This window comes from Cryptomeria japonica, chromosome 1 (assembly GCF_030272615.1).
Source record: "Cryptomeria japonica chromosome 1, Sugi_1.0, whole genome shotgun sequence".
NCBI lineage: Eukaryota > Viridiplantae > Streptophyta > Pinopsida > Cupressales > Cupressaceae > Cryptomeria > Cryptomeria japonica.
In genome coordinates this window covers 604,724,849-604,735,214 of record NC_081405.1, presented here as the reverse complement: position 1 = coordinate 604,735,214, position 10,366 = coordinate 604,724,849, and the positions used below count along the sequence as shown (strand labels likewise).

Here is a 10,366-nt window from a genome sequence, read left to right as displayed (position 1 = left end):
AACATTTCCATAACAAATCAATATGATGTTCCTTAAAACAACCAAATCTTCTATTTATAGGTCTAAACAAAAGTAAATATTATTTTTTTATATAAATATTGAAGTTTTGAAGATTTGGGTATCAAGACATCATTGAAAGGTTAAGAACACCCTCTAAAAATTCAAGGGTAGGGCTATCTAGAAGATCAAGGTTGCCCTCACAACCTTGACCTATCTCTATACAATTTTAGTTTTATCAAAGTGCATTAGTCTCAACTTTATCTTTTTCAATTCAGTGTCAAATTTCAAGTATATATCTTTTGTGATAGTTAAATCAACCTCCCTATCTTGGACTCCAATTAAAAATTTATTCCAATATCTATCTTTGTTTTAACTATACATTTGTTAATTTTAGTAATGTTTTTAGAATTAACTCCTTTATCTAAAAATTATAGTTTTATTGATTTCCTTATTTAATATATTGATGTGACATGTTTTATCCCTACAGTATACTTTAAAAAAATTATAATGAATTATTCGATACTACCATTTTTATAACTACAATAATAAATAATACTTTAAGAAAGTGTGAGGATTCATAAATTCAAATTGATTTTCTTATTACTAAAGAGCTAAAATTTAAATACTTACTATTTTAAAATATTGTTTTAATGAAAAAATCAATTGACTAAATAATAGTTTTTGTTTTATTTTTCTTTTCAACCCATGAGACAATTAACTATATCATGGGTGACTCTCTCTAGATGTCATGGTTCATTTAAATGGTATGATTTGATTTTGTTAGTTTTCTTCATCTTTATTTATAAAAATCATTTTTTAAGATAGAACCACCTTCTCTTAAGAGCGGGAGCACTACCAACCTTCCTATCACCTCATCTAAATCAATTCAATATTTATTTTTTAGCTATTTTCTTCTCCATTTATAAAAGGCAAACAACAATATTATTATCCTTCTCACAAAAATTAGTGTCATTGTCCTTTTTTGAAAGTGTTGTTATTTCAAAATAGTTGGGTTTTTCATATCATACCTGGTTTATTCTCCAAAGCTCTATGTGCTTGAAATGTGGGGGGTTTGATTCAAACGAAACCAAATACATGCAAAGAGTTCAGAAGCAAGCCAAAGCTTTGGCAGAAAATAGTTAAAGGTAATCAGGACACTATATTGAGGGTGTCGAAATGTGGCGACTGATCAGCAAAGTGCTGTACACTCAGCACGTATCATCGTCGGGGTTCGGGGTCAGGTCGGGCCCTGAGTAGGGGTTCGGGGGTGGCAGCCCCCGACAAAAGCAGGAGTTCAAGGGCAGGAGCCCCCGAGAAAAAAAAAATTGCCGTTTTTCGTTCATGAAAACCGACATTGTAATAAAACCCTAAAAAGGCCGACTTTGTTTGTTGCCCTAAAAATGCATGTTATAAGCGGCTAGGATGCTTAAGGCATTGTAAGGTTGATGTACTATTTTTGCTGGATAATAAGAAAGATTGGACGGTTGTGTATGGTGGACGTAACCCATTCTAGGTGAACCACGTTAAATCTTTGTGTTATATGTGTCATGTTTTATTTCTTTATCTTTTGTATTTAAATCTGCATATAATTGTTAGTTCATATTTGCTTCGGATCTGCTTGAAACCCTAACAATTGGTATCAGAGCGAGGTTTTCTGTAAATTGGCAGGACTTTCAGATTTGAGTGGGAGCAATGGAGGATTCCAAATTCGAGGTTGAAAAGTTTAACGGCTAGAATTATCAATTATGGAAAATGCAGATGGAGGATTACCTGTATCAAAAGGATTTGTGGCGGCCATTGGAAGGAAAGGCAAAGAAAGCGATCACAATGTCAGATGAAGAGTGGGACATTTTAGATAGAAAAGCACTGAGATCCATTCGATTGTGCCTTGCACCGTCTATAGCATTCAATATAACAGAAGCAAAAATGACTGTAGATTTGATGGCGACATTGGCTAAGTTGTATGAGAAACCCTCGGCTTCGAATAAGGTATTTCTTATGAAGCGTCTGCTTAATTTGAAAATGAGTGAGGGAGGATCTGTAGCAGAGCACTTAAATGAATTTAATACAATTACCAGTCAATTGTCTTCGGTAAAAATTACTTTTGCAAAAGAGGTTAGGGCTCTATTGATTTTATGTTCTTTGCTAGAAAGCTGGAATAGCTTGGTTATGGCTGTAAGTAACTCTGTCTTTGGTAAAAATACTTTGGTATTTGATGATATTGTTGGTGTTATCCTAAGAGAGGAAATGCGAAGGAAAAGCGCAGGTGAGACTCCAACATCATCGGGTAGTGTTTTAAATGTGGAGAACAGAGGAAGATCAAAGGAAAGAGGAAAAGGCCCTAGGAATGAGAAGTCATGAGGGAAGTCAAAGAAAGGACGCTCTCAATCTAGAGGAAAGAAAGATTGTTGATACTGCGGAAAGCCTGGTCATCTAAAGAAAGACTGTTGGTCTCAGAAAAATAAAGAAGGAGACAAAAATGAAAATGACAGTAAGGAAGCTAATATTGCAAGTAATACTTTACAAGATGCTTTAATCTTATGTTTGGATAATGTTAATGATTCCTGGGTAATAGATTCTAGGGCTTCATTTTATGCTACACCCCATAGAAAATATTTTCTAGATTATGTTCAAGGTGATTTTGGACAAGTATATTTGAGTGATGATGAGCCCTGTCAAATTGTTGGAAAAGGAAAGATAAAGATCAAGTTGCAGAATGGAAATGACTGGTTTCTGCAGGAGGTAAGACATGTTCCTAATTTAAGAAGAAATTTAATTTCTACAGGGCAACTAGGTAGTGAAGGTTGCATAGTTACCCTCTCAGACAGTATGTGGAAGGTTGCTAAAGGATCATTAGTAATAGCTAAAGGTGCAAAGGTAGGCACATTATATCTGTGTACAGGTAACACTTACTCTACCCTAGCTGCTACAGATAAAGTTACTGCGGGGACAACAACAATAAATGTTGCAAGAACAGATTCGATAATGTGGCACCATAGGCTTGGGCACATGAGTGAGAAAGGGATGAAAACCCTTCACTTCAAAAATCTATTGCCAGGACTAAAGAAGATTGATTTAGAGTTCTATGAAAACTGTGTTTATGGTAAACAGAAAAGAGTCAGATTTCTCAAGGTTGGGAAAGAAAAGAAGAGTGAGAAGTTAGAGCTTGTACATTCAGACATATGGGGATCGGCTCAAATATCATCTCTTGGTGGCTTTTGTTATTATGTTATTTTTATTGATGACTCAACCAGAAAAACATGGGTATATTTTCTAAAACAAAAATCAGATGTTTTTGAAACTTTTAAGAAATGGAAAGCTTTGGTTGAGAATGAGACAGGAAAAAAGTTGAAGTGTCTCAGATCGGATAATGGAGACGAGTATTGTAGCAAAGCATTTGAAGATTACTGCTCCTTAAATGAGATTCGAAAGCATAAGACATTTCTAGGAACTCCACAGGAAAATGGTGTATCAGAGAGAATGAATAGGACTATCATGAAACGCGCGAGGAGGATGAGATTGCATGTTGAATTGCTCTTACATTTTTGGGCAGATGTTGTACATACTGCTGTCTATTTGATAAATAGAGGACCTTCAACCCCTTTGGATGGTGGTATTCCAGAGGAGGCATGGACTGGTAAAAAGGTAAATTATTCTTTTCTAAAAACTTTTTGTTGCGAAGCTTTTGTCCATGTTGATAAAGAAAACAGAACCAAGCTTGATGCTAAATCTCAGAAATGTACCTTCATTGGATATGGGATAGATGAATATGGCTATCAGTTATGGGATTTTGAAAATAAGAAAATAATTAGAAGTGGAGATGTTATATTCAATGAGAAGGTTATGTATAAAGAACAGATGCAGAAAAAGAAGCATGAACAGGACAAACAAGAATATGTGGTGTTGGATGAGATTCCTGAAAATGAAATGCCACAGGTACCTGATGCTCAGCAACAACATATTGTCCCACAAACTCCTGCAAGTGTTAGATGTTCTACGAGGACAAGTAGACCCCCTGAAAGATTTTCTCCTTCTTTGTATTCTATTTTATTAACGGATTCTGGTGAACCAGAAGAATATGAAGAAGCAATGCAAGTAGATGCCAAACAACAGTGGGAACTAGGCATGAAAGAGGAGATGGACTCCTTGATGAAAAATAAGACTTGGGACTTAGTCCCTTTACCTGCAGAAAAAAGAGCCTTGCCTAACAAATGGGTTTATCGGCTGAAGGAGGAGGAAGGAGGTCAGAAAAGATATAAGGCCAGACTTGTGGTAAAAATTTTTGCACAGAAAAAGGGTATAGATTATGATGAAATATTTTCTCCAGTTGTAAAAATGACTTCAATTAGAACTATACTTAGTCTTGTGGCTGTAGATAATTTACATCTTGAACAATTAGATGTCAAAACAGCTTTTCTCCATGGAGATTTGGAGGAGGAAATTTACATGTTGCAACCATAGGGATATGAGGTCAAAGGTAAGGAGAACTTGGTGTGCAAGATGAAGAAAAGTCTGTATGGCCTAAAGCAAGCACCCCGACAAAGGTTATTTAAAATTTGATAGTTTCATGGTTGAACACGGTTATCATAGATGTCATTTTGATCATTGTGTATATTTTAAGAGATTTGATAATGGCAGTTATATTATCCTGTTGCTTTATGTTGATGGCATGCTTGTTGCTGAGTCTAACATGCAGCATATAAATGATCTTAAACATAAATTAGCCAGGTCATTTGCTATGAAGGATTTGGGTGCAGCTAAGTAAATTCTCGGCATGAGGATTACACGAGACAGGAAAAATAGAACCTTGAATTTGTCCCAAAGTGAGTATATAAAGAAGGTGTTGAAAAGATTTAACATGCAGGATGCAAAAGCAGTTAGTACACCTTTAGCTAGTCATTTCAAATTGACTAAGGAGATGTGCCCAAAGGCATAGGAAGGGGTTAATAAAATGTGTAACATCCCGTATTCATCAGTTGTTGGTAGTCTGATGTATGCAATGGTATGCACAAGGCCAGATATTGCACATGTAGTGGGAGTTGTGAGCAGGTTTATGAGTAATCCGGGTATGGATCATTGGAATGTTGTGAAATGGATTCTTCGATATTTGAAAGGAACTACTACGAAAGCATTATGTTTCAAAGGATCTAATGCTGCTCTGAGTGGATTTGTTGACTCTAATCTAGCGGTGATATTGATTCACAGAGGAGTACTACAGGGTATGTTTTTACTATAGGGGGAACTCCAGTCAATTGGATTTCTAGGCTACAAAAGGTTGTTGTACTTTCAACCACTGAAGCTGAGTATGTTGCTGCTACAGAAGCCAGCAAGGAGATGATTTGGTTGCAATGTTTTATGGAGGAATTGGGTCAGACACAAGAGGATAGCCCATTGTATACTAATAGCTGGAGTGTCATTCATCTTGCGAAGAACTCTGCTTTTCATTCAAGGACAAAGCACATTCAGCTCAGGTACCACTTCATCCGGATTCTTTTGGAGGAGGGTCAATTACGGCTTGAGAAGATTCACACAAGTGAGAATCCTACCGATATGTTCACGAAGGCAGTTCCACAGGAGAAGCTGATTTCTTCATCAGTTTCTGTTGGTCTTCTTGATTGATAATTGTGGAATTTATACCATTAGAGTCCTAGTGTTTTATCCAGCAGATGTTGCATGTACAGTGGTGTCGTGTAGTATCAGTCTCCAAGTGGGAGATTGTTCGGTGTGGAGCTTGATCAGTCTCCAAGTGGGAGATTGTTGAAATGTGGCGACTGCTCAGCAAAGTACTGTACACTCAGCATGCATCTTGTCGGGCAGGGGTTCGAGGGTGGCAGCCCCCGAGAAAAGCAGGGGTTCGGGGGCAAGAGCCCTCGAGAAAGAAAAAAATTATCGTTTTTCGTTGATGAAAATCGACATTGTAATAAAACCCTAAAAAGGCCGACTTTGTTTGTTGCCCTAAAAACGCATGTTATAAATTATAAGGTTGATGTACTATTTTTGCTGGATAATAAGAAAGATTGGACGGCTGTGTATGGTGGACGTAACCCATTCTGGGTGAACCACGTTAAATCTCTGTGTTATCTGTGTCCTGTTTTATTTCTTTATCCTTTGTATTTAAATATGCATATAATTGTTAGTTCATATTTGCTTCAGATCTACTTGAAACCCTAACAGAGGGTATGCAGGGTTTCGACTTGGAGCTTTCAAAGAACTTTGCTTAGGCTTGGAAAAAACGGGAAGTGAAGATTGGGAAGGTTTCCTTTAAAGTAACACCAAACTTGATTTCCACCATTACTAGGCTTCTATAGGATGGTACAACCTTCCCTAAGAAGCCAAAGGGATCTTTTAAGGAGGACTTCAAACATTTATTCAAGGCAAGTGAAAGAGTGTCAAGATCGTAAAGTGGATACAATTGGGAGGAGCTCCCTGGCAAGTGGAAAGATGCAGCGACGTTGTTAATGAAATATTTCACTTTGGACAATCACTTCAAAATATTTCACACCCAGATTTTCCCTATGCTAAACTACCTAAGGTATGGTATCTAGATGGACATTACTTACTAGGTTTTCTCTTCTTTATCCCAATCTATAATTAAGGTTGAGGCCAAAAACATGTTGCCCCTTCATCAAGGTTTGATTCTTAGGCTTTATAATTTTCACCTTGCCTTACCCTCCCAATGGGTCATAGCCAATTCTTCCTAACCCTCTGTCAAACCCAAAATTGGTGATTGAGATTTTTGGGGCCCCCGTGGCTAAAAATACCTCTATGAGTTCCTCTTCTAAACCAAATCTAATTCCCACCCATTTTAATCCCTTAAGAGAAGCGAAGCAGAAGCCCTCTACTCCACCTCCTAAGAAGGTGGAGGTGCTGGAATCATGTGATGAGAAGGAGGTGGAGGGTTCAAAATCCTATGATTCAGAATTTGATTGGTCCCCGAAGGCTTCTAAAGAGGTTGCCCATGAAAAGATCCATATTCCTCCTAACCTAGAGATTCCTGACCATCAAAAGAGCCCTATAAATTTCAAGACCACTGTCTTAAAGCTAGAAGAGAATGTGGAATAGAAAGAATTGATTATCAAATGGATTCTTTCATAGTTTGATGTGGTCATCAAGAAAATAAACAGACTTTAGGTTGTAGTGGAGGCAAGGGTTAGAGAAGACAAATGGGCCATGGACATCCAAGATGAATGTGTTTGGAAAACGACGAGCAATATGGATGAGAAACTAGAAAATTGGGAGAAGGTGGAAGAGAAGATAAAGGAGCTCTCAAAAAAGGTATTGCATAAGAACAAGGATAGGATTGTTTTGGATTTAAAAGAAAATTAGGAGGTCCTGAAAGGAAAATTTGAGGAAATGTACAATCGAAGCAAGGAGATGGTCCTCAAAAATTCAACCTCCCTAAAGGCTATATAGGAGGAGATCGACCGTAGGAAAGCCAAATAGAAAAGACCTACTCTTTCTCCTTTTGTTTCTATGGAGCCCCCTATGTCTATGGTTAAAGATACTCTTGATTCGGGTACCAAAATCTCATCTAGTGATTCCAACAAAAGAATTTATTTTTTCTAGTAAATTCCTTAGTTTATGTAAGGATTGACAAGAAAGTAATGCCACCGACCAATACACCATCTCTTTATGTCTATGGCAGTTGGTTGGTTCTGGTGTAGTTCTGGGCAATTACTAGTTTATGTTGTTGGCTCCGTCTCTGGTCCTTTTTGTGTTTAGTGGTCTTTTGTTGTTTTCTATGTTTGGACTCTTTTTGCTAGGTGTTCACTTCTCATGCACCCTATGTGGTGCTTTTTATTGGATATGTAAAGTTACGGGGTTTTTATTATCCTTTTTCATATATTTTTATTTTATCTTATCAATGCTTGTCCATAGCAAGATTATTTTGTGGGGAAAATATGTTTTACCATAGAAAAGATACATAAGATTCATAGGATCCCAATTAACAATTTTATTTCCCTTGTTTTCTAAATTCCTACAAAATTATATAATATGTGTACTTTTCCCTATTCTCTTGAGTTGGACTACAACTTAATTCAACTTTGTGGTCAAATTGTGGTAATTTTATCATGCAATACATCATTAATTTTTACCAAACAATTTATAATATTTTTCTTTATTAGCTTCATCTCTTACAAAATTGATCTTCATTAGCTTCATCTCTTACAAACGTAATTAGCTATCCACATTTTTTGTGATCATAAGAAAAGATATATGTTATATTTATTTATGAGATTATTCAATTTATTATTTTATAAGTAATAGAAAATATACTTGACAAACCAGTTGAGATCAAATTACATTTCTATGCTCATATATCAAAACAACATCCTTTGTAACTACTTTATATAGTTGTGGATGCTCTTCGTCAATCGTCTCTTTTGGGCATCTGATTTCAAACTCATTTGGTAAATCAAAAAAATAAGCCATTGACAACCTGTTTCTATTTGACTTTCCATACACGACACGATGTTCAGCATTGCGATATCTCCCATTACTCCACATCTACAACAATTTGCATCAAACATGATGTCACTTTAAAATTTTAATAGTATATTAATTTTTAATGCATACTACTATATGATCTAATTTAATTGAATCTTCAATTACACTAATATATGTTTTAAAAAATATAATACAAAGATTTTGTTATCTATACTTATTATATATCCTTTTATATAGATCAGTAATTACTATTAAAAAATTGTTTTATATTATGAACATATTCAATATATACCATTTTATTGCAAATGTGTTGTTATAAAGTAAATGTGTAAACAATTTGAGCATCAATTAAAACATATATATTGTCTAAATTGGTGTCCAAATTGTTTACATGTTATTAAATTTAAAACAACTTGTTAGCAATAAATGAATGTTTTATTGTTGTTACTGCTGTTCTTTGATGACATAATGTAATCTTTTTAAATTGTGATGTATTCTCCTCCAGCTAGTGATGATAGATGTTATTCTTTATACTCTTGCTTTGATTTAATGTTCAAAATATTCATATAAAAAAAAAATGATATGAAGTCTTCTCTTAAGAGGACTATCTGAGTTTATAGGAGTATATAGGAGTATATGTAATTGACTTTAAAACATGAGGCATGTGTAGAATATCTACCTGTAAAATGTCACCGACATTAAAAACAAAAGATCCAGGCAAAGGCTTACTATCCATCCATTTTCCTTGCTTATTTCGAATCTGGAGACCTCCAATATCATCTTGATACAGTATTGTGAAAAAACTCACGTCTGTGTGAGCTTTGGAGATCATCTCCTTGTCTGTGCACTTGTCATAGTAATTCATCCGAACATTTCCAAAGGATTTCTCAAACAGTTCTGATACAGACTGGCTGGATACATCCACACCCAGGCTCCAAACAAGAAGCTTCAAAATCCTTTGACAAAGCTCCTTTATTTGAGCTCCATATGCATTCAACTCCTCGCTGCATAAACATTAGAGAAGATGTAAAAAAACTAGCACTAAGCTTTTCAAAATAGAAGAATCTGTAAACAATAGTATTACCAGAATGGAGGGTTTCCTTGTGGCCATAGTTTGGCAGATATTTTTTCAACTGAGTTGGGCAGCAGGTGATCCCATGGAAAGCTCATGTTCTCAGGTATGGAGTCTTTTGCCGCATCATCTACTACAGATGGGCCATACCCGGTGTTGAAAATGGGGAAGATAGCTCTGTTTTTCACTTCAGTAGGCAGTGCAAACATATCTCTAATCCTGCCATCCACTGCTTGGATGAGAGTTGGATCAACTCCATGATTGATCACCAAGAAGAAACCTAACTCCTGACAAGCCTGTCTGAGTTTTTTAAACTCAAAGCTTTCTAACTGGTTTTGATCAACATTTTGTGAGGGAAAGAGAGAGAGATCGATAACTGGAAGATCAGTTCCATTCAGTGCCTCCATGACTGCTCAATCTATGCGTAGAGAGATTTTAATGAAGGTTGAATGGTGAATTAGTACCCAGTTAGAAAAAAATTGCCATAGTTAGATGTCAAGATTTTCTATGGACAAGTTAACATCATCTAGAAGTTCCCGAAATGTCAGATTTGGCGTCACGCTTGTAAGAAAGGCGACTGGATAGTTTAAAATTTTTAATGATTACCTGTCACCTTTTTAAAGATGCGACACACCAAACAACTATCCATATTGGAAGTAGTTTTCCACAGATGTAAGGTTCAGATTGATTCCAAGGAGTTTGGACTGCATTACAAAGAGCGTGGATTGAATGTACACCGTCCCTTACAAAAGAAATTTGAGCCTAATCATTCAATTCATTGCAGTGATGGAGTGGTTAATGATCTGTCCCCACTCCTCCATCAGATTTTAGCAAGTGCATTGGACC

At 36.0% G+C, this 10,366-nt stretch overlaps 1 protein-coding gene across 1 annotated transcript; it reads right to left on the bottom strand.

The window, feature by feature from the left end:
- Positions 1 to 8,295: 8,295 nt before the first annotated feature.
- LOC131048126 (jasmonate-induced oxygenase 3-like) lies at positions 8,296 to 9,927 on the bottom strand. Its single transcript, XM_057981983.2, has 3 exons — positions 9,533 to 9,927; positions 9,128 to 9,452; positions 8,296 to 8,508 (listed from the first exon to the last, which is right to left on the bottom strand). Exons 1-3 carry the CDS (start codon positions 9,925 to 9,927, stop codon positions 8,296 to 8,298), a joined length of 933 nt encoding a protein of 310 aa, XP_057837966.2.
- Positions 9,928 to 10,366: the final 439 nt, after the last annotated feature.

What these genes read in the sequence shown, in the direction of transcription:
- LOC131048126 (XM_057981983.2), bottom strand. Translation starts at nt 9,927, where the DNA reads ATGGAGGCACTGAATGGAACTGATCTTCCAGTTATCGATCTCTCTCTC. An exon ending in CAAGGAAACCCTCCATTCTG is followed by an intron (nt 9,453 to 9,532) that starts GTAATACTATTG and finishes ATGTTTATGCAG; the next exon opens with CGAGGAGTTGAATGCATATG. An exon ending in ATGTCGGTGACATTTTACAG is followed by an intron (nt 8,509 to 9,127) that starts GTAGATATTCTA and finishes AAATTGTTGTAG; the next exon opens with ATGTGGAGTAATGGGAGATA.